The sequence below is a fragment of the Pezoporus flaviventris genome, unplaced genomic scaffold, assembly GCF_033815535.1.
Source record: "Pezoporus flaviventris isolate CSIRO_AGI_PZ_B2104156 unplaced genomic scaffold, CSIRO_AGI_Pfla_v1 ptg000011l, whole genome shotgun sequence".
NCBI lineage: Eukaryota > Metazoa > Chordata > Aves > Psittaciformes > Psittacidae > Pezoporus > Pezoporus flaviventris.
The window spans coordinates 3,365,989-3,388,788 of record NW_026892559.1 but is presented as its reverse complement, the minus strand read 5'-3'; the positions used below and the strand labels follow the sequence as shown (position 1 = coordinate 3,388,788).

Sequence of the window (22,800 nt, the reverse complement as noted above, 5' to 3'; positions counted from 1 at the left end):
AGTATTGCCAGCTGAGAGCAGCAAACTTCAGTCTGGGAATAACATTCCTGCTTTCACAGGAGCTAAAGGCTGGGGGACCCTAAACTCTGGTCTTCTGCCGCTGTTCCTTCCTCCTTTGCCTCCTGGCTGCAGCCTGCCAGCAGCCCAGCAGCCAAAGATCTTCACCCTTGCTATGGACGATGTCTGGTTCAATCAATGATGTGCCTTGCATGAACTTTGAAGCCAACACATTTGCAAAGAGCCTGTGCCAGTACTGTTTCCAAGCTGCAGGGGCTCACCAACACTCTGTCCAGGTGAGCTCCTCCATCCCACGTGGAGGCTATGAATACTTCATTAAGGAACCTTTTGTTCTAGGTTGGGATTCCACACACCTCCCAGGTATGGGAATCCCTGCCCAGGCCAGAGCTGGGAGCCACCTTAGCAGGAAAAGGCTGGGCACTGGATGTGATAGATGCTGGAAGGGAAAGCAGGGGTGTTGCAGATGGCAAAGCTACAAGGGGGAAGGGGGCATTGGCAGAGTTGGGACCCATCCTGGATTAATCTCTGCTTGATGCCTGCTGGTATTTATGGCTTACCTCACCTGGAATATGGTCCTGGTGGATGTCCCTGTGGCCCTGGCTGTCAATTTAGGGCCAGGGCTGAGACCCTGGAGCAGATGGAGTGAGCTGTTCCTGGAGGGTAAGGCAGGAGGGGGGTAAATGACATGAGTCTTTGGGCTCTGGGTACCTTGATCCAACATGGTGCTGTGACACAGGGCTGGCTGCACAAGCCACTTGGCTGCTTCTGACCGAGCAACAGCCGGTTTCATGTTCAGGAAGGGTTTCGTGTTGTTCGCTGCCCTCCAGGAGCAACTGGCCTGGGATGATGAAATAGTAATGAGCTTTCCTCTCTCTTTCTTGCCCTCTCCTTCTCTCCCCCTGGCCCTGGCCCCTCTAAGGTTACCTCAGCCCTTTGCCCGTGATCTGCTCAGAGCTGTCGCCTCTGAGCGAATCCCAGTGCGGGGGTGAGATGCTGGAGGGAAGGCAGCACAGACAGCCGGCTCCTTGGAGCATCCCCCACTGCTGCTCATAAGCCCTGCAGGTAACAGGGCTGGGGAGAATGCTGAGATACCCACAAGCGCAGAGAGAGGCTGGGGCTACAGCCTTCACTGCAAAACCTCCCTCCCTCTTTGCTCCGTCGCCTCTTCCCGGGCGATCTGGGTGGGGAGGAAGAGTAGCTGTCAGCAGCATCAGCACTGGCAGCAGGGAGATGTTTCACTGAGCCCTCATTCACATGCGCTGTCTCTGGGACACCTGGAGCATTCAGCATCAAATAGGAGTGTGCTGGGCCACCTGAAGCAGGAGAAAAACCTCAGCGGAGGGCTGGGAGAGGCACCAAGAGCCGCAGAGACCAGGCTGCTCTTGGAGGAGGTGGAAGAAGCAGCCTTTTCCAAAGGGCAGCTTTCCTTCTCATCCTCAACACGCTGATGGCACCATTGCACCCCCTTCTTCCTCACAGGAGCGTGGTGTGGAAGTGGCAGGACACAATGCCAGCAGCAACGCGGACCCAGGCGGGGCCTGGGATGCTCTCCATATCTTAGCCCCGCAGTGCGAGGTATATGTGTGCGTGAGCCCTGTGGAGGGGACAGAGCGGTGAGTACCAGCGGGGAGCTCCCTCAGTGGGAAGAACGGAGAACGGGGAGTGGGAAGCCAAGCAAAGGAAATCAGATGCCTTCTCCCTGACACTCTGCACACCCGTGCCTGGGAACAATGGCTGAGCAACCCCCACCATACCCTCTAACTCTCCCAGGAGAGGTCAGGAGGCCACTGAAAGAGTCTCCTTCCTCCTCACTGCCTCTAGAGCAAGGCTGGTGGTGCCAGGATGGGCTCTGCTAGTGTCTGCCCATTCAGCAGAGACAGAGACAGTGTGGCTTGGGCTGTTGGCACTGCCACCCATCCCTGAGCTGTGCTGACTACCAGCTGACCTCTCTCCCTGCCCCACAGCTGGCACGAGAGCAGGGGATATCCCCCGCTCAGCCCTGGAGCTGAGGGTGAGCACAGAGAAACCAGCACTGACCCCAGCGCCTGCTCCCAAGCCAACTCCACGCTTGCCAGGGTGAGATGGGGATCTCTCATGGTGTGGGTTATTTTGGTCTCTTCAGTCTCCTCAGCCCTTCAATGCCTCTTCTGTGAGGCGCATTCAGAAGGTCCCGAGATGCAAGGGGGGATCAGTCTTCCCCTAAAGAGCATGAGAGTTGCTCTTAGATTCCCCCAAGCAGACTTCCCTATGTTGTTTCTTGGCACACCCATTGATGTTGAGCTGGGGTCACCTTATGCTCACCCAGCTCCTCTCCTGGTTCCTTTTTACCAGCAGCTTTGAGCTGAATGAGCCGTAACTTCTCATATATGCTCTCACCTCCTTCCAGCCCCCAAAAGCTACTAGTCCCCATAGCAGAGATCTGCCCTATCTTGTCTCCCAGGACGGGGAAATGACCTGGTTGTGGGACAACACTATGGGATCAGGCAAACGGGACATGATGAGCTACGTGGGCCATAAGGAGGAGGTGCGATCGCGAGCCCTGCAGGCAGACAGACCCAGGTGGGCTCAGCCCATTCCCTCTGGATCCTGGGTGAGAACCGAGGCGCAGGACTTTAGGAAAGAAATCTGCCCTCTGAAAGCAGGTACACTTGGTTTGCTCCTGTGTGAGACCCTACTTCTGGTTTGCTTTCCACCTGGAGGTCTCTGAAGTTCACAGCAGATCTCTTAGATTTAGCAGCTCTTTACTAGTTCTGGTCCCAGGAGGTTCAACACTTCCATGGGTACCATGTAAAGGGATGAGGCCCAGAGTCCATGAGATGCCACCTATGACCATGAACCATGGGTCTCCCTAGTGCTCTCTGTCTGCATGATTTGGTGTGCCCTCAGCTTGCAGTGCTGTGCCCCAGCACTCCCACCCTTCCTGGAGGGAGTCTGGGTTCTATCTCTGCCCTCCTGGACCATTTCTAGCTCTCCTCCGAAGACCTGCTTTGCCGTGGACGTGGTGGCACCCCGCGTCGCTCGTGCCTCCCCCAGTAACGGCCTTCTCCCCGTCCCAGAGTGCCGTCCCACCAGCCAGAAGCCCGAGGAGAGCTGGCCGAAGCACCGGAAAGCCGACCCTCCGTGGCCATCCACCCCTCCATGTGCTACCACCGGCTCCTCCCGCAGTGACCCATTGGGTGGCAGTGGGCACCTTGCTTGCTCCCAGGTGCGGGAGCCCCGCGGGCAGCCTGGCAGCAGGGGCACGGAGGGGCGGCACGGGCTGGACAGGCAGGAGTACACGGTGCTGGCCAGCCTGCCCAAGCGCCTCAGCCAGCGGGATGCTGTCGACCGCTGTGGCTCCCGCATGCTCAGCCCTGGCCGGGTGGAGGTGGAGAGGATGTTTGGCTGCGAACGCAGGTGAGAAGCAATGGGACTCCACAGTGGGGCCCCTTTCCTATGCTGTCGGGGTGCCCCACCTCTGAGTTGCTGCGTCTCAGGTAGAGAGCAGGGGTAGATGGCAGAGCTCAGCTTTCAGCTGTGCTTGAATTTCCCTTAAAGCAAAGGTTGGGTTTAGGCTCAGTGCCTCCCAACCTGAGGAGCTCCCCAGTTGCAGCACACCTAATTGCAACTGAATCCATAGGAAAGGTGGAGCAAAGTTGCACAGCCCACCCTCCTCCTCCTCACATCCAGCTCCTGGAAGCTGCAGGATGTACTGCAAGCCATGAATAGGGTGAAGGAAAGAGGTGGTCCCCATTCCCAGCATCAGTTGGCTCCCCAGGGATCCAGGGTCCACTGTAGGAGCTGTTCAGTGAAGGACAGGGGATGCTAAGTGGTACTCAGTGATTGTTGAGTCTTGACTGTAGAAGTGAGAGTGGCTCCATCATTGGTGGCACAGGGTGGAAGGGGATGTAAATGGGGACCGGGAAAGTATCCTTGGCTAGATGGAGGGAAGCTTAAGGAATAGTGTGAAGAAGACATGGGTGAGGCAGCAGGACATGAAAGCTGGGACGGTTGAAGCGATGGGGACAGGGAGAGGCTCTGGGGCAGGTGAAGGTCTGTGGGGTAAGGCTTACGTGGAGCAGGGGCTGTGCCTCTGAGCTGAGCCTGGCAGTGGCTGGATAAACTGCATGCTCACAGGAAATCAGAGACCCTGGAGGCTTTCCAGGCCCTGGAGGAGGGCCGTGTGGACCGGCTCGATGGCAAGACCCCCGTGCCACCCAGCAAAGGCCGCCTAGCTCGGAGGCAGTCCAGCCCCAGCCTGCCCAGGGAGGTGAGTCTTGGCTGTGTGGTGGGACCCCATCCCAACTCCTGCTTTTCCCTGCCACATTCTCCTCTCCTTCTGCCACATTCTGCTTCTCTCTCCCATTTCCCTGCTCTCCCCTCTATTCCCAGCCCTCCCTCTGCCATGGATTGAGACTCCTGGCTCTTAAATGGCAGCAGCCCTTTCACCCTTTGAGTGCTAGATGCTTCTCTTCAGTACAGGCTGCCTCCATGCATAGAGATGCAGTTGCTGTCTAAGGAACTATTTAACCAAACCATCTCCTAGCCCTAATCCTGTCTTGTTCCTTAGGGTCAGCGGGTCTCATGGCACCTTGAGCAGCGCAGCAGAGACCCCAAGGAGCCCCTGCGCTCCCCCAGCCCAGCTCGGCACCCGGAGAAGGCCAGCAGGAGCCGGGGGGACCGCCCGCACCCTGCCAGCGCCAGCTGGCTGTTGGACAGAGGCAACCGGAGCCCACGCTCCGTAAGCCCGGCACAAAGGTCCGTGAGTCCCACAAGCGCTCCACAAACCCGGCTCCGAGCGCCTGTGAGCCCTCCCTGGTGCTCAGAGAAGAGCTGGAGGAGCCGAGAGGAGCCTGTACATGCCCCCAGCTCAGAAAGGGGCCGAGCTGCCTGGCTTGGGGGGAGTACAGGGCAAGCACCAGAGAGGAAGAGCAGAGGGGACTCGCTGCACCCTGTGGGCCTTGGGAAAGGCTTGGATAACAGCAGGCTGAGCCGGGCAGCACCACCACCACGGTCTCTCAGTCCTGGGAGACATACAGAGAGCACATGGAGAAGCCAAAAGGAGATTGCCCCTCCAGTGCGGGTAGCAGAGAGGCAACGGGGGAGGCCAGGGGAACTGCTCCAGCTCCGGGCGCCTGGGAAGCCATCAGAATGTGGCTGGCAGAGCCTCCGGGAAAAGCTGCCAGCCTCCCACCCTGGGAAGGGCACGAGCACTGACTGGAAAGGCCAAGGCAAGCCCTCGCGCCCTGTGAGCCCAACACGAGCACTGGAGCAGGACTGGAGGGGTCGGGGGGAGGCCCACCAAGCGCAGGCATGGCAGAGGGACTGGAAGCGCCAAGAGAAGCCTGTGTGCCATGCGGACTTGATGCGCCAGCTGGAAAGGGACTGGAAAAGCCCCACTAAAGGTCCCAGTGTAAGACTGCAGCCAGATGACAGCTGGAAAAGGCCTGAGAGTCCAGAGCAGCAGCTGGAGGATGACTGGAAAGGCCCTGAGCACACCCGAAACACAAACAACCCAGAGAAGCCATTGGAAAGCGACTGGGTGAACAAGAGGCTTCTCATGTACCACGTGAGTAGGGCAGGAGCCAAGGTGCTGGGGACCCTGGCAGGAATGAAACTGGCAAGCACAGAGCGGGTGGGTCCCTTGGGTTGCAGTTCTGCGCATCCCAACTTCTGTGGATCTTCTGCTACTCTAGGGGAGCCAAGCTGCCTGCCTGGCACTGGGAAAAGGGAGGATGCTTCCCACCCTGGCCCACGCTGGGAGGTGGCTGCTCAGATCTGGGAAACCGAGGCAAGGACTAACCCCCATGGCTTCAGCTCCTGCTTTCTTTCCCTGCAGCCCCAGCTGTGTGGAGATGCCTTCCCACCACAAAGCAGCACCAGATCCTCGGGAAGCCTGCAGCCACGTTCAAATGACAGTGAGAAGCGCAACAAGGTAGGGGCTGGGACCTGGGAATGGAGGTAACTGCTGGCAGCATCTGGGTCTCTAGCACTTGATCTGAGCAGGCTTAGCGTGGTGCTGCCTTCCAGTGACCTCTTGGGTATCAGCATCGCTAGTACCCTCCTTCTCTTTGTCCTTTGCCCAGTTCTCAAGTGGGGAAAAACAGGGGCACAGAGCCTTTTTCTTTTAAAGCCAGAGAGGGGCAAGCAGTAGAGGTGGGACTAAAACCTCAGAGTAGCTGCCTTCCTCCCTTTACTACTGCCTGGTGTTATGATGGCACTGAGGGTTTCATAGGGATGAAGCAGGCTTTAGTGGCATGAAAGAAGATATGGTCAATTGTGTTGGATTGCTGAGATACCAAAAAAGGCACGAGAGCTGCTTTGGAGGTCTGCAGAAAGAGTGCTGGCAGCCCTTGTAGCTGCCGGCCATGCCGGAGTCTCTTTGCCTCTGTCACCCTCCATGTGCGTCAGTCGTCTTGGCGGAGATGTCCCCTGCTAGGCTTTGTGCTTTACACAAGGACAAGCTGCAGCCAGGCAGGAGGCTGCCAAAGGTCTCTGAAACTCGAAACGGGTGACATCCCTTCCCTCACTTTGCTGTCCCAGGGCAGAGAGGAGCCCAAGCCCTGAGCTCCCTGTGCACAACTGGAGCGGGTTCATCCCAGCTATTCCAGGTTTCTTCAGCAGTGAGCTCTGGCCTGGGCACCTTTGCTTGCCTTGTGGCAAGAAGTGTCAACTCGGTGTAGAACCTGTCATTTTGTTATGCACAGCCCCCTGCCCCTTTTCCTTTGGGACCCTCTCTCACAATTCCCCAGCCTGATGGCAACCATAGATGTGCTTTGGGGAGCACCAAAGGCCCCCACGGACTTGTTGCCACCTCTGCCAAGATTGCAAATCGCTGCTTTAGGGGTTCTTGGGTGGGAGGTGAAACCGAGCAGCTTCAGGAGCAAAGGTGAGGACCCTGCTGTGTGCACACACACGACGGGACTGATAGAAATCCCTGTCTGGAAAACAAGAAGTAAATCCCTGCCTGAAAGAAATCCCTGCCTGAAGAAGGGCCGGGCTCCCGGCCGTCCCTTCCTGGGGCAGCAGCGGCTCAGCCCTGGGCTCCTTGCCGGCGGGGCGGGAGAGGGACGCGGCTCAGCCCCACCACCTACCCCGTCCCATTCTGTCCCGTCCCGTCCCGGAGCCGCTCCCCCTTTCCGTGCGCCCCGGCGGCCTCGCCCGCCCCGACGGCTCCATTGGCTGCGGGCGGCCGGGGCGGCGGCGGCAGTTGCCATTGGCCTGCCCGGGCCCTCCCAGGAAGTTTGGGGGGAGGAAAGAAAAGTTTTGGGGGTTGTTCTTTTTTTTTTTTTTTTTCTTTCTTCCTTTTCTTTCTTTTTTTTTTTTTTTTTTTTAAGTAAAACAGGAGGGGAGGGGGGCGGGGGGAAGGCGGGCGGCGGAGCGGGCATGGTGGGGCCGTGGAAGCCGCCCGGCCGCTGAAGCCGCCCCGCCGCCCTGGCTGCCAGCGCTCGGCCCCGCCGCGACCCCGGCCCCGCCGCCGGCCGCGGAGCCCCCGCCATGACGGTGAGTCGGGACCTGTCCTCGGGGGTCGAGGGGGGGGAGTTTCATCTGTTTCATCTACCCGGCCGCTGTCCTGCCCCTCGGGTGGGAAGGGGCTGTCAGCCGCCGCTTCCCGGGCACCCCTGCTCCCCCGCGGCACTCGAAGCTGTGGCCGAGGCTCGGTGCCTCCTCGCCTGCCCCATGCAGGTCTCCACTCGGTAGAGTGGCTTCGTTAGCGGCCGGACATGGGTAACATTGCGTGTAAGCAGTGGGCTGGGCTGAGGCCTGCCGAGCTCACCGCACTGATGACTGCAGTGGGGTGGGGTGTGAAATCCGCGCCCCCCCCCCCCCCCCCCAGCACGGGGAGCTCCTGCTCCCTGTGGCAACCAGACGTGGTTTTGGGGCAGGTAGCGTCTGTCCCCTGGGGCGAGCCTTCCGCCATGGGGATGTCTTCCACCCCGGGAGGAAGGCTGTTGAGCAGGGTCAAGGAGGTGACAGGCCGGGCCCTGCCCGCTGGCGTTTTGTATAGGAGGGGTGGGAATAGAAGAGCCTGTTGCCCGTTTGCTTTTGGAGTACACATAGAGCTGCATGTGTGCTCCAGACGGGGGGCGGTTCTGCTCCCACTAAACTGAGCTGAGCAGTTTCGATTTGTGTTCTTGGCCTGGGGCCTGTGTCTTGTGGAGCAGGTTCCCTTTTTGGAGGAGAGGAGACATTGTGTTTGCTGGAAGGATGAGAGCCCTTTGCACATTCTCTTAGATGTGAGAGGAAGTGGTGCTCCAGGACCCGAGGTCCTGAGGAGCCTTTGGGTGTGTGAAGAGCAGGAGGCACAGCGGTGGTTATAGTGACCATCCCATCAGTCCCCTTGGACGCAGAGCTTTTTAAGCCTGCCACAGCCTCTCCTCCACTTCTCCATCCTGGCGCCTCTGTACCACCCAGGAGTCATTCTTTTGCTCCCATCCCCTTTCCTTCTTTGGTGTTTACATTCTTGAGATACTTGCAGCCTGTTATCACCTCCTCTGTAGCCCTTCTTCACCAAAAGCAGGCAGCTGCCTCTCCTTAACCTGCTGTTGTAAGCCAGTCCTTCCAGACGTCACCTATGTCCCGGCTGCTTGGCACCCCCTCCGGTGCCTCTACCTGGCTATCTGCAGGGCTGAATGTACATGTAACTCTGGTGGGAATGGGTGCAACTAGGTAAAATTGCTGTGCCACCTCCCAGGGTGAAGCCTCACCATCCACAGCCCCGAGCTCCACTACAGGGCCATGCATTTTGCCGGGGGTGCATCCTGCCGCATCCTTGCATCTCCGGATCTCTCCCAGTGGTTCGGCTTTCCTGAACATTTCCTCCTCCCACTGCCAGGCCATTTCCTCTGGTTCAGTTTGAACCCTGCTGTCTTTTCTGCTGATACTTAGAGCTCTTTATGACAGAGAAGAAGCTGGATTTGGTTGTGAAGAGGGAGAGAAAAGTGGCATCTTGGGCATCAGCTGATGTCTCATACCAGCCCTGCTATGACAAGAATAGTTCAAAGCCAATTCCAGAGCTGTGGCTCCGTGTCTGAGGGTGGCAGGGAAAACAGGAGTCCTGTGCAACTTGCCCACTTGGGAGAAGCCTTCTGGGGGGGAGGAGGGGATGGATTTTTTGCCCCCAGCACTGCATCAGGGGCAGGAGTTCTATGAGGACTTCGTGGTGGTTTTCCCATCAACGTATATCCCTGTAATAGTCATTATTTTGGCACCTAATGCTTTGGGATTGTAAATCCTCAGTAAGACGCGACCCAGCTGATCCATACAACAGCCCCAGGCAGGGCTCCTTTCACCCCCTCTCTCCTTATATTGTTATTCCACCTTCAGAGAGCCTGCCTGCCTCTCTCCTGCCCAGCGCATGTGTGTCCCAGGAGATGGGGGGAGGCTGCGCTTTGACGTTTCGCCTCCTTTCCTTCCCTTCCCTCCCCTCCCGCCGCTCCCAGTTTGGAGCCGGAGCTGAAGTCACTGGATTGGAAGGAATAACGGGAAAAAGGGTGGAGCTGCTGCTGCCACGGAGAAAGAATTAAGTTTCGGAGTGCTTCTTCAGGGAGGCAGCAGCAGGGCCAGCGGGACGTCCGGGTCCATGAGGATAGGGATGCACACATCCCCCTCGTCACCGAGCCACCAGCAGTGCCTGTCGCCTCGTTGGGAGGTGAGGTGTGAGAGCTCCCTGTGCCCTTTTGCTCCGGTTTTCCTCCCTTCCCAAGCTCTTAGGGCTGCAGTCGGACACTTGTGGCCAGGCCTGAAGCTGTAGCAGCCGCTGACCCTCCCCTTGGTGGACCTGTCCATGTTTGCTAGAACCAATAGTTGGAGCACTGGAGTGGACCAGTGTGTACTCAGCTCTTGCTTCCCCATAGCCTTGGGTGTAACCCAAGGGAGATGAAAGCAGGGGAGCAGGGAGGTGGGCATGTGGGCAGCCGCGGCTGGCCACTGGGCTCCTCTGGGGGCAGTGGAGTGGCCATCAGCTTCCCAACCCACCCCTTCTTCTCAGCTCGGTCTCGGGCAGTGGTTGATGGCTTCCCCAGGGCTGGCAGGTCTGATGCAGAGGGTTGGGAGTCCAGCTCTGGCACTGTCCCTGCCTTGTCTGGCTGCAGAAGAAGGGGCAGATCTGCAGACTCTGGCGTCTCAGGGAGGAGAGGCATTGGGCTGAATTATTTGGTGGTGCAACTTCTCCCGAGCCAGTAGGGTTGGGAGGAGGGACCGGCTCGAGCCTGTTTGGCTGAGGGCAAAGCCAGGGAGAGCAGTTCCGCTGAGTCAGCTCTCTGGTGCTCCACCTTGGGAAGGAGATAAACTGGTTGGGATGCCGCACCAGTGGTGTGAGGTTAGGAGGAGGCAGGGAAGGGGGGGAAGCTTCTTTCTAGCACGGGATGATCTGCGTGATACTCTGTCTTGAGTAGCTGTGGCAGAGGGCAGGCTATGCAGTGGGAGGGAGAAGAGCGAGCTGGATAAGAGAGGAGCCCCCAGCACCTTGGAGAGGATCAGGTGCTGGCTGTGACTCTGATTTCATCTCTACCCTGGGGCACATCGTTTAAAGGGAACATGTTTTCACAGCTGTTGAATTGCGTCCTGTACATTTGTGGTGAGAGTTGTTCTGTAGAGAGCTACTTGTGTCTTTATAATAGACAATTGGTGGTGAAGTTACCGGAGGGACGTGGCTCTGGGGCATGGATGGTCAGGGTTTGGACAAAGTGTGGCTGGTTCTTTGCCTCCATCTCCACAGCAAACCCCATTGCTGGAGGTGGAGCACTCCCTCCTGCTGACTCTCCTTGTCCCTGCCTCCCCCTCTCTGAACAAATACCTCTGTGGCACCTTGTGGAAACCTCCCTGCTGCATATTTTCCTTTAATTTTTTTTAAACCTCTTTCCTTATCTCCTGCTTCCTCTTATGGGAATGACTGCCTGCTGCTGAGAGCTAAACCCAGCTCTCCTTCACTGCTGGGCCCTACACCCCCATGAGTTTTCTAAAAGTGATGCCAGGCTATTCCCGCAGTTGTTCTGCCACTGGGGACTTGCCTTCCACCCCCTGGCATGAAATGCCTTTTTGTGGGTCAGTCCAAGACAGTAACCCTGTGTTTTTGTGTTTCCTCTCCAGCCGGATCTCCTCAATTTCAAGAAGGGATGGATGTCCATCCTGGATGAGCCAGGAGAGGTAAGCCCAAGGCAAAAGTCTGCCTCTTCTCCCAGCCTCTGCTGGTAGAGATTCCCCAGTGAGCAGCTGATTTCCTTCCCCCTTCACTCACTGAGGTTGCTCCTGCTGGGAAGGGCAGCAGGAAGCCTTTGGTGGGAGTGCTTTGCTCTGGCACAGAGGTTCACAGGGTGCCCATCTCCCAGCTGAGGGGCACAAGGGGGAGCTGGAAGGAACATGGAGGAGGGGGAAGAGAAGGCTGAGAGGTCACAGCACAAAATGCCCCTCCCTGTTCCTACATTTCCCCTGATAACTGCCTATCCGTTTCCCTCCTGTCTTTTCCCTTCCCTTCTCCTGCCCAATCTGCCTGCAGTGGAAGAAACATTGGTTCGTGCTGACCGACTCGAGCCTGAGGTATTACCGGGACTCGAATGCGGAGGAGGTAAGCACAGCCAGCCTTTCCCCAGCCCTCTCTTCCTTCCCAACCAGTGGGGACAGGACCACAGCCCTGGAGAAGCAGCAATGTTATGTCACCCTGAAAGGTACCAGAGGTGGCAAGCTGCTCTTTGCCAAAGGGTGACAAAGAGGATGGGTATTTGAAGGCGGCTGGTGAAGCCAGGGGGCTGTCAGTGGTGGGAGGTGAGAAGGGCTGGTCCTGTGGCTGAGCATCTCTGATGCTGTCCATCAGAGCTGCAGCTGCCCCTCGGTATGTGGGGAGCTGAGTCTATCTCTCAGGGAGGTGTGGGGTGAAGGCAGAGGGTGCCAGCAGGTGATGGGGTTTTCCAAGCTGGGTTTGCACTGATGTCCCAGCCGGCGGCTGTGCTTGCAGGCTGATGACCTCGATGGAGAAATCGACCTCCGCTCCTGCACGGACGTGACAGAGTTTGCGGTGCAGCGCAACTATGGCTTCCAGATACACGTGAGTGCCTGGCACTGTGCGGATGCAGTGGCACCAAGGGACACTGGGTGGGAATGCGCGCTCCCTCCCTGTGCCCAGAGGCAAACCGTGCAAACCTTTTGCCAGGACAGGACCCTGGCAATGTGGGTGACAGTGCTCAGAGACTCGAGTGCTGCCTGCCTGCAAAGGGAGGAGGAGAAAGAGGCGGTGACTTCTGCAGGGCTGGCCAAAGGCTCCCCTGGAGGTGACCCGGGAGCCAGACTTAACGCCCTGTGTTGTTTACTTGACCCATTGGCCAAGGCAGCTTCTGCGGAGCCGTGGGGAGGGAGTGGTGAGCACTGCAGATCTCGGAGTAGCTCCCTGACCGTACTCAGAGTAACAACCTGTACTCAGGATCCAGCCTCAGGACAGTCGTGTCCTTGGCTACTTGCTGTAGCAGCAGGAGGTGGCTGCTAAGGCGGCACAAAAATGATACTTCTGTGGGTGTGCAGGGCTGGGCATTTTCCTGTGGCCTGCTGCTGTACCCCTCCACCTGACCCTTACAGACTTGAGTGGCCTCTCTAACGCAGTCCACCATCTGTGAGAGCTGCCTGCTGACAGGGCCTCCATCACCTCCCTTTTGCAGACGAAGGATGCTGTCTTCACCCTATCGGCAATGACCTCAGGCATCCGGCGCAACTGGATCGAGGCCCTGAGGAAGAATGTGCGCCCAGTCAGTGCTCCAGACATCACCAAGTAAGAGCTGCCCCATGCTGCTTCTCTCCCCCCTCTTGCTGCCCCTCTCTCCTGGCAGGCAGGGACTAGGAAGGTCCCTTTGGAAACCCGGCCACTTTCAGATCAGCCCTGCTGTCCACTGAATGTGGCCTGGATACATCAGCCTGATGGCTCCTGCTGTTGCACCCACCTTTGCCATTTCCCTGAGGGATGGGATGCTGCAGGGCCAACTCCGTGCCCTGGGTTTGGGTGGGGGTTTGGCAGGATCTCCACCGGCATCCTTTCCCATGTGGTACCTGTCCTTCACTGGCTGCCGCTCTGGTTTCAGGCTCTCTGACTGCGATAAGGAAAACTTCCGTAACTGTGTCCCCCAGAAGGGCTCGCTCCGGACGGAGGAGCAGCAGCGACTGGGCTCTAGCTCCGAGGGGAACTCAAAGGGCAGCCCCTGGAAGGCGGATGGGCAGCGCCATTCCTTTGACTATGTGGAGCTGTCCCCCTTGCCGCAGGACCCTGGGAATCAGGGCTCCCCGCAGAGGACGAGAGGGAGCTTGAGGGTCTCTGAGCGAGCCCCGAAGCACGAGGAGCTGGAGAGGGATCTGGCTGTCCGTTCGGAGGAGAGGCGGAAATGGTTTGAGGCCCCTGATGTCAGGGTCCCAAACAGCGATGGGTCAGGGGGAGACTCTTCCCGCAAGGTGGGGGATCTGGACCTCCCCACTCCCCCACTTTCGGAGGACCAGAGAATCCGGCTGAAGGAGGAGATAGAGAAGAAGTGGCTGGAGCTGGAACGCCTGCCCTTGAAGGACTCGCGGCGGGTGCCCTTGACAGCACTGCTGAACCAGAGCAAGGGGAACCATGGAGACACCAACGAGGCACTGAAAAAGGAGGTAAGAGCATCCCTCTTCTCTGCAACTGGGATTCTTGTGGCCTCTTGTTGTGGTCTCTGGCAGCAGGAGGCTCTGCAGAAGGGCAAGGCAGAGGTGCAGGGAGATGTTTATTCTTTGTGGTTCCATTTGCCACCCCGCAAGTGCATAGGAGATTTTGCAACCGGATAATGTGGGACTGGAGACCTGCTCTTGCATGCCTGTAGAGGTTCCCCAGGCCATGTTTTGGCCTAGGAAGTTAGTTGGTGGCACGGCTTGTGTGGAGTCTGTCTTTCCCGGGGGTGCATCTACAGCCTCTCTTCTCTGCCTGTTCCCAAGCCTGCAAGCACTTTGAAAGGAGACATGCACTTGTCTGGCATCCCAGCTACATGAGTAGGGGTGGTTTCCTTCAGCACAGATCCACCTCTGGAAGTTGGGAAGTCTCCTCCCTGTTAGTGCTTACCATTCTGGGTCTGGCTTTCCCAGTTTGGTCCCTTAGCAGGCTGTTCTTCCTGTGGGAAGCAGTCTTCTCCATTGGCCATGCATGGTGCTCCCCATCCCTTAGGCGAGGGTTCGGATGCAGCATGTTGGTTGGGCCATGGCTGAACATCTTTCTCCCCTCCCTGGCGCACAGATCCAGTCACTGCGGGCGCAGCTGGAATCCTGCTGGGCCCGGAATGAGAGCCTTCGGGAGGCAGCGAAATCCCAGGGAGAAGGCCATGTGCCCCGGGGGTACATCTCACAGGTGAGCAGGGCACTGGACACAACCCTGGGGTTGCTTCCAGTCCCAAACTGGGAAATGCTGGCACTCAGCTCATTGCTGAGCAGGTATAGCTAATCATTGGGTTGCCATGGTGGCCCTAACTGGGCCCACTTGTAATCAATGTTAATTACATAAGGGCTGCTGTGTATTGCCTGGCCTTAAAGGGGACAGTCTGAACAGGGAGGAGAAGAGTTAGGGGGGAGTTACAGGATCTAGATATAAGGAAGAAGTTCTTTACTGTGAGGGTGGTGAGGCACTGGAATGGGTTGCCCAAAGAAGTGGTATATGCTCCATCCCTCGTGGTGTTCAAGGCCAGGTTGGACAGAGCCTTGGGTGACATGGTTTAGTGTGAGGGGTCCCTGCCCATGGCAGGGGGTTGGAACTAGATGATCTTAAGGTCCTTTCCAACCCAAACTATTCTGTGATTCTATGATCTGCACTCCGCATTGTGCACGGGTAAGATACTAGCCTGGGCTGGGGGGCTGAGCTGCCCCTGGCTCAGGAGTGGGTCCTCAGCTTTCTGCCAAGCCACCTGCATGTTTGTGGCTTCCCACACGTGGTTCTGGCTATCAGGGGTTCCCAAATCCCTTGTTAAAAGCAGCCCATCAGGCCCTGGGGAGCTCCCATCCTTACCCAAGCCCTGAAGGTCACTTTGACAGCACAGCCTGTTGGATTGCTGGGACGGCACGTGGGAAAGCCCGCAAAGCAGAGTTTACTCACGCTTCAGCCTCTCGTTTCCCTTTGTTTGTTTATTCTCCCCTCTGTGGACTCATCCAAAACAAACAGGGTCACATCCCGCAGGGTTTCCTGGGGGGAGGCTGCCGTTCCACTATGCTGTGGCCATTTCAGGATGTGCCCTACGTGTTGAAAGCTACTGGGGGGTGGAAGGAAATTGGGGCTGGCAAAGCCTGTTGGGTGCATTGGCTGTACCTAGTCCAGATAAAGAAACCCACAGGTCCCATGGTGATGAGCCCAGCCACTTACCAGTGGCTCTGTCATCTTGATTTAGTATTTACAGCTTGCAGGCCTCTTTATGGTGAAAAAAAGGGCAAAAGCAGTGGGGAGGAATTGCACCTTATCTCCCTAATAACTTGGCTTAAAAGGCCCACTTTTCACATCTGGGGCCAAACTTGGTCTTTCCGCAAAGCGCTTGTTCTCCCTTAGTCTGCCGAGGTTTGCAGCCCGGCTCTGGACAGATAACCAGATTGATCCCTTGCCTTGTTCCTCTCCTTTGGCTGATACGTGAAGCTTCCCAGCTTCCTTTGCCTCGGGAGGGAGGAGTAGCCAGCAAGGACTTGCGTTCCCTCACTGCGTCACCGCGCCCTTTATATCAGCCTTAGCCTTAGTACTGGGGGAAGGAATGGGATGGCAAGGGGCAGTTGGGGGACATGACAGCTTCCTGGGTCTCTGCTGATGTCTTAAGAGTCCCTGGCTTTTAAAAATAATCTGGCGTGGTTTGGTGGTGAACAAACACTTCCTGTGGGGCTTGGGGCAGTGCTGCCAGTCTGAAGGGAGAGCAGAGGCACAGCTCTGAAGTGGGAACCACTTTGTTGTGCTAACACCAGTTAACCACAGTGCTTGAAGGGCACTGAAAGAACATGAGACACCCCTGGTCTCAAGGGCCATCAGAAAGGAGATTGAGCTGTGTGAGGAGGATCCCTAACCATTAGGCTTTGGGGAAGGCTCTTTGCCAGCCTCTGCCCAGCCACAGGGCAGTGCAGGGTGTCGCTTTTCACAAGAGGCTCAATTTTCATTGATTCTGGGAAATGCTGCTTCATTTGAAAGGCAGATACTGAGATGCAGTTCCAACTGTTGATGTCCTCCAGCCAGGCAGTGACTGGTGCGTCAGGCATGTTATTCCCAGCTCTTGTCCCAAGAGGGATGCTCCTGTCTTGCTGCTATGAGCAAGAGGAACATTTCTCTCCCTGCAAACCTCAGCCCAGCCAGGTGCCTGTCCTGGCCCTATCCTTTCCTCCTGATCCCTCACCCCTCCTTTCCCTGGCATGGCAGGAGGCTTGTGAACGCAGCCTGGCTGCGATGGAGTCATCCCACCAACAAGTGATGGAGGAGCTCCAGCGGCACCACCAGCGGGAGCTGGAGCGGCTGCGGCAGGAAAAGGAGCGGCTCCTGGCAGAGGAGGCAGCAGCGACAGCAGCAGGTAGGAGCAAACACCAAGCTGTGACCCCACCACTCCCAGATGTCTCTTGCCAGTCTCAGTCATCTGGAGCCACACAGATGACCCTGCTGGTGTGAGGCTCATGCTCCTTGGAGCATGAGCGTGGGGCTCCTCGGCTCTGTGCTGTGTGTGGGGATTGTTTGGGCTGGGGCAGGGACAATGGGATGGTAAAGATCCCCTGGAAATGAGGTCTTGCCTCTGTGGATGGGTTGAAGGGAGCCGACAGCTTCTTGTAGGTATGTGGAGGTGGCATGGAGGTGGCATGGAGCTCCCACGCTGCCCTGTGTTAGTCTCCTTGGCAGCATTTGGTGCATTGGGATGATCCTGAGGGCAGAAGGGAAGGTGGGGGAATCTGCAAAGACAGCTCTGGCAGCAGGAGCTCAACCAGTTCTCTGGTGTGGTTTCCTTGGATGTGCTGGAGCTGGCATAGCCTGACCCCCCATCTCCTGTTGTCCCCCTCTGCAGCCATCGAGGCACTGAAGAAAGCCCACCGGGAGGAGATGAACAAGGAGCTGTGCAGGACACGAAGCTTCCAGCAGTGCAGCTCTGTCTCAGATGCCCTCCAGAAGCAGCACCAGTAAGAAACCATCTCTCCCACTCCTCTTGGCTGATGCTGCCACCCTGTGCCAGGGTCACCTCACCCAATCTGCATCCGTAGCCGCCAGCTCCCTCCGCAGGGATGGTGGGTGCCCAGCAGTGACTGCCAGGATTTCTGGAGCTGTAAGACAGGGAAGTTTATCCCCTGCTTGGCTATTTTCCCTACATCACCTCTGTTTTCCCTACAGCTTATTCCCTCTATTTTCTTTATGGAAAGCTCCTCTGTTTCTTCTAGAAGCACTGCACTTATGTGTAGGAGGTTGGGAACTGGTCCACAGGGAACCTTATTTTGTGCCAATGACTGACGTGGACAGAGGCTGCTGTAGGCTAGGGGCCGGTGAGGGTTGTTATGGGCAGTGATGAATCAGTGCCTCTTCGGCAGGTTGGACGTGGAATCCCTGAAGCGGGAGCTGCAGGTGCTCTCTGAGCAGTATTCCCAAAAGTGCCTGGAAATTGGGGAGCTCACACAGAAGGCAGAGGAACGGGAGCAGACGCTGCAGCACTGTCAGCAGGAGGGGAAGGAGCTCCTCCGGAAAAATCAGGCAAGAGAAAGGCTTTCCCTGCCCTCAGGGACCCATGTATAGCACAGCCCCTCTGTTAAAACACCCTGATTTCTTCACATTTCTTCCCTTCTGAGATTTTACCATCAGAAAAAAAAAATAGAGAGTTGGAGACTATAGATGGCCTTAACTGTGATGTTAAATACAGTGAGTGAATTCTGCTGGTTGAAGGTGTCACCATCACCTGTGTGCAGGGGGTTACAAGGACATCTCCAAGCTCGAGTAGGGCTGGTATGTGAAGGAAGGATGAGGACAGCAGAGAGGCCTGTGCCATTGATGTCTCTTGGTTGTGCCTGCAGGAGCTGCAGACCCGCCTCTCGGATGAGATAGGGAAGCTGCGAAGCTTCATTTCTTCACGGAACTCTGGGGACCGCTCTCCGAACAACAATGAGCGGAGCTCCTGCGAGCTGGAGGTACAGAGTTCCCCTGGCTGCCCCGATACCTCCATCCCCACCCCGTGCCGGGGGTCTCCTCCTTGCAGTGGTTTTGGCTTGGAGCAGGTGGGAGGGGGTTGCCGGATGGAGCAGGGGCCAGTGCAGGAAGCAGGTACACAAGCTTCCCCTCCTCTGCTCTCTGGGGCTGCTCACGCCGTTTCCTGCCCCAGCCCTCCTGGCCCTTCCTTCCTTTTCCACCACTGCCCTTGCGCCAGAGCCTTTCTGAGGCGTTGACTCTTGAGTCACCTCGGGTTCTTCTCGCCTCTCCTCGACCCAGGTGCTGCTGCGGGTGAAGGAGAATGAGCTCCAGTACCTAAAGAAAGAGGTGCAGTGCCTCCGGGAGGAGCTGCAGATGATGCAAAAGGTTGGTGTTTTCAGGGAGGCATTGGGAAAGCAGCAGGAGAGGGGAGAGAGGGGAGCACCGGGACTGCGTCTTAGTAGGATTTATCTGGGTTTGATGGGGTGCTCAGGCCAAATCCTCTGTGCTCCTCGTCCCTGCTTGCTCTTGAGCACATACCAACCACGTGCTCCGAACAGTAAAGGCTGGTAGTGACTTACCTTTATACAAGGGAAATGTCACTGTGACTTTACTGCTGGTTTCCCCAGACGTATGTACGTATAAGCACGAACAAGCCAGGATCCCTTCTTTCCCAGGTGAAGCCTGCCCATCACTTCTGTTCCCCTAGTTGTCCCTTTGCTGGATGGATGAGTTTCCTTGGGCACCATTGCTGGGTGTGCTGCTCCCTCCACTGGCAGCAGCTCCTTCAGAGGCATTTTCAAAGACTCCTGCCAGAGGAGAACCTGAAAGAGGCTTTGAGATTCAGTGGTGCTCTTGCAGTTTATAACTTTCTCACTTCAGTTTTTTGCCATATAAGTGGCTGGGACCAGCCCTTTCAGCAGCCTGCACCTCTAGGGGGGTTTATTTTTCCCATATGGCTTGCCCAAACACACACAAGCCATACTAAAACCCACATCACCTCAGCCTGATGCTGCAGATCCCTACTGCTGTGGGACCAGTAACTGCCTTTCTCCCTGGCCCAGGGTTTGCGAAGTGCTATCTCCGTGCTCTTCTTCTGAATGGTTTCTGTGTGGCCCAGATTGGGATGGGCTTCAAACCCATCACCTCACCTGCTGGCTCTTCTCATGCTGCACTTTCCTTGCTGCCCTCATCCCTAATACTGGCCCTAAAACCCACTGCCCCCTCTCTGTCCCCTGTCAGGATAAGAGATTTGCCTCAGGGAAATACCAAGATGTCTATGCAGAGCTGAATCACATCAAGGTGCGCTCAGAGCGAGAGATCGAGCAGCTGAAGGAGCACTTGCGCCTGGCCATGGCGGCTCTGCAGGAGAAGGAGTCGCTGCGCAACAGTGTCAGCGAGTAACGGTGAGCAATGGAGATGCAGTGACATCCCCAGTGGGTGCGAGTCACTGTGATGGCAATGGGAGCTGCTGGTTCCTCCTACCCTACTCAGTGCTCAACCTTCAGGCTTAAACTTTCTCTTCTCTGCTTCTTGCGTCCTCTTGTCCCATCCCGGCTGTTGTCCCTGACGTTCTCCCAAGGTCCCCAGCCTCCTTCTCACCATGCTGCTCTTGATGCTCCTGCGGCCACCACCAATGTGGTAGGAGGTGGGAGCCAACCAGATGCTGGCCTTTGCCCTGTAGCTTGGGTGACGGCATGAGGAAGCTTGTGTGCTGCCTACATAGATGATGTGTCTGCTGCTTTTGTCTTTGAAGTGGTTTCCCTATCACAGCACAGAAATTTGAGGTCTGCATCAAAGCAGCCGTGACCCAGCCCCACTCCCATACTCACCTGCAGGCATCCCTGCTGCATGAATGAAGGGGTGAAGGAAAACAGAATGAGGACATCCTGTTGTCCAGAGTGCTTCTGCTTCTTGCTCCAATTCTGTGGCCATCGGGATTTGGGTCACTCAGCTCTGTTTGCTGGTGGATGCTGAGATGAGTGGGTCTGTAGCAGGGAACCAGACGGAGCAGTGTTTCTGTGCTCAGGGGAGCCTTTCTAAACCATTTCTGCTTTTCTTTCTCTCCAGGTCTGCTCTTCATTTGTTTATCTGTTCTTGTTTTGTATTTGCTCCATTCCTCACTTGCAGGGAGGGGGAGGTTGAATCCCATCCGTTATCGCCTTGGCAAGGAATCCTACACACCCCCAACCTCCTCACTCCCCTCCCAAAGCTTTTATGATGAACCCCTTTTGCCTGCGTACCTGAGCACATTGTTTGGACTGGCTCCTTACATGCACCTTCTTCAGGATTTTATATGTGAAAATTATATTTTATAGAGGATTTTTCCTCCCGGAAAGAAGAGGAAGAGGAGGGGGGAAAACTTTTACTACATCATCCACATTTTCTAACCTGAAAAAGAGAATCTGGTTGTCGCCCCTTCCCCAGCCCTACACAGCCACCTTTGGCACATGCTCCCTCTCTTCCGAATGTCTTCACGGCCCCCAGGGGATGTATGGCAAGGACCACACTCCCCCCCTGTGCCACCCCAGGGACCTTGGGAGAAGACTGCAAGCCATAGGAGGGAGCCTCTGGGGCAGTCTGCCATGGATGTGCTTGCCGGGGACATTGGAAAGAGGAGACCTTGGCAAGAGTCCGCATGATCGAGCTCTCTCCGTGACTGTCATTGGCTCCTTCGAGAACCCAAGCTGGCTGGAGCCCAGAGACGCGGGGCTTCTCCTGTGTGGGGAAGAGGAGCTGTGAGGCTGCTACTGCACTCGCCAGAGCCAACCTCCCCCTCAAGGTGGCAGCTGCTGCTCTGCTGCGCCCTTCAACTTTTAACTTAATAAAATCTTCCCCTTTCGCTGAAAAAAATGTGTTCCTGCAGGGGAAGGCTTCCCAAGTGGCCCTGACCCCCATGCTGGTGGTGCTGGGTCGTTTCTCCAGGTTCCCGTGTGGTTTTGGGACATCCTGACCTGTCGCTTCCCTCCCTCTGGATGTGGGGAGGGAGAGTCCTGCAGTGCTGTTAGCCAGCTGTTTGCTTCACCTCTGGATTTGGGGGGAAATAATCTGATTCACCACACCGCTAAGAAAATCCCACTTGGACCCTCTGCCCCAAGGAGTCTGGGCTGCATCAGTAAATGCAGTAACAGGGAGGGCAGGTGGCACTGCAAGCTACAGGCAGGGTAAGCAGTATGTATAGATCCTGGGGAAGATCAGAGGGATTTCAGGTGCTTTCCTCCTCGCGTTTTTGGGTGATGCACATTGCTTTTTTTGTCAGGGTGGAGGACCTGGGGGTTACTGCTCCTCATTCGGCCCCATTCCAATGTAAACATGAGCTGTTGCTCTGCATAGAGGCTGTTGGCAATTACAGAAGAGCCTTAACTGCGGGCTCATGCCACGGCTGGAGGTGACATCTGAAGAAGTGAAGATGCTCAAGGAGGACCCTTGGATGTGATGGATACATCATCTGGAAGGCTGGAGTACTATGAGACGTGAGGAGGAGAGCAGGGTGTAAGGACACCGGTGGCAGTGCAATGAGGAGAGTTAGGGCAGCAGTGTGTGATAACCTCACCATGCACCGGTGCTCCTGGGGCACGGGGTGCAGGCAGATACAGACCCACTTCTCCATGGACATGGCTGCAGTGACTGCTTTCCCTACATAAGGCAAGCTGCTTCATACCTCACAAATTCCAGTAAAACTGGGTTGCAGGCTTTAGTCACATGCGTGAGGCCCTTGAGCAACCTGGTGGATGGTGCAAGAGGTGAGGCACCGAGTTCAGCAGGCAGCTCCCTATTGCACCCGTGCAGAGCCAGGGCTTGCTCTTGCTGGTGCTTGGCCTCCTGCCTGGAGACCTGCCTGCCCCTGTGCTGCCCAAGGTCCAGGCTTTTCCCTCTGCCCCCCAGCAGGACATGGCTGTTGCCATGGGATGGGTGCACGTTCAGCACACCAGGAGCTGAGATGGGAAGGAAAGCCTGAAGTGATAGAGTAGCTCAGGGCAAATGCTTCCAGGCTGCAGGGCTTGGTCTCACCATGAGGGTTTAGTAGGGGACAAGAAGGAAGTGAAGTTGGGTACGGGGCACAGGGTTGCAGGCTGGTGTGTGTGTGCATTGGTTTTAGAACAAACAAACACTGACACTACAGTCTGCGTGGTAAAACCCGCTCCCTGAGAGGAAACCCCCCAAAAATGGGGCACTGGGGGTGAGCGTGGGGTGAATGCAGACTGCTGCTGTGCGCAGTTCTCAGCACGCTGCTCACCGGCTCCTTCCCTGAATGCTTCCCTATCTTGTGTTTGTTTGGGTTGGTTTGTTTGGGTGGTGTTTGTTGGGTTTTTTTTACCCTTCCTCAGCAGGGACTGCTGACCCCGATAAATGTGTCGCATCAGCACAGGCGAAATGTGCAGGCACCCGACATGTGTCCGAGATGAGCAGATCAGCACCAGCCAGCTAGGAGCATCCCGTCATCCCGGGGTGATGGTGCGCCAACACCTCCCAAACCGGCACGGTGCTAATCGGGCAGCCCAGGCCTCGCCTGTGTCAGGGTGATATGGTCACCCCGTCATCTCTGCATCATTATCTGCTGGGTGCAGGGGAGCTGGGTGTGGGGAGCGTGGCAGGGAGGGAGATGACTGCAATGCCCACGCAATGGACAGCAGAGCCCAAGAAAGCATCCCAAAGTGATGCCTCCACCCCATCAACCTGCTCACAGCCACGTTGTGGAT

The 22,800-nt window shown here is 56.8% G+C and overlaps 1 protein-coding gene across 1 annotated transcript; it reads left to right on the top strand.

Moving 5' to 3' along the window:
• On the top strand, window positions 1-20,953 carry TRIOBP (TRIO and F-actin binding protein). Its single transcript, XM_061450877.1, has 20 exons — window positions 1-293; window positions 1,498-1,631; window positions 1,983-2,094; window positions 2,459-2,660; window positions 3,075-3,414; window positions 4,135-4,267; window positions 4,568-5,932; window positions 11,089-11,145; window positions 11,495-11,563; window positions 11,951-12,040; window positions 12,645-12,754; window positions 13,062-13,617; window positions 14,228-14,338; window positions 16,367-16,514; window positions 16,998-17,109; window positions 17,512-17,671; window positions 17,989-18,102; window positions 18,401-18,487; window positions 19,343-19,506; window positions 20,171-20,953. The coding sequence occupies exons 1-19, from the start codon at window positions 180-182 to the stop codon at window positions 19,502-19,504; spliced, it is 4,176 nt and encodes a 1,391-aa protein (XP_061306861.1). The 5' UTR covers window positions 1-179; the 3' UTR covers window positions 19,505-19,506; window positions 20,171-20,953.
• The last annotated feature ends 1,847 nt before the right edge of the window (window positions 20,954-22,800 follow it).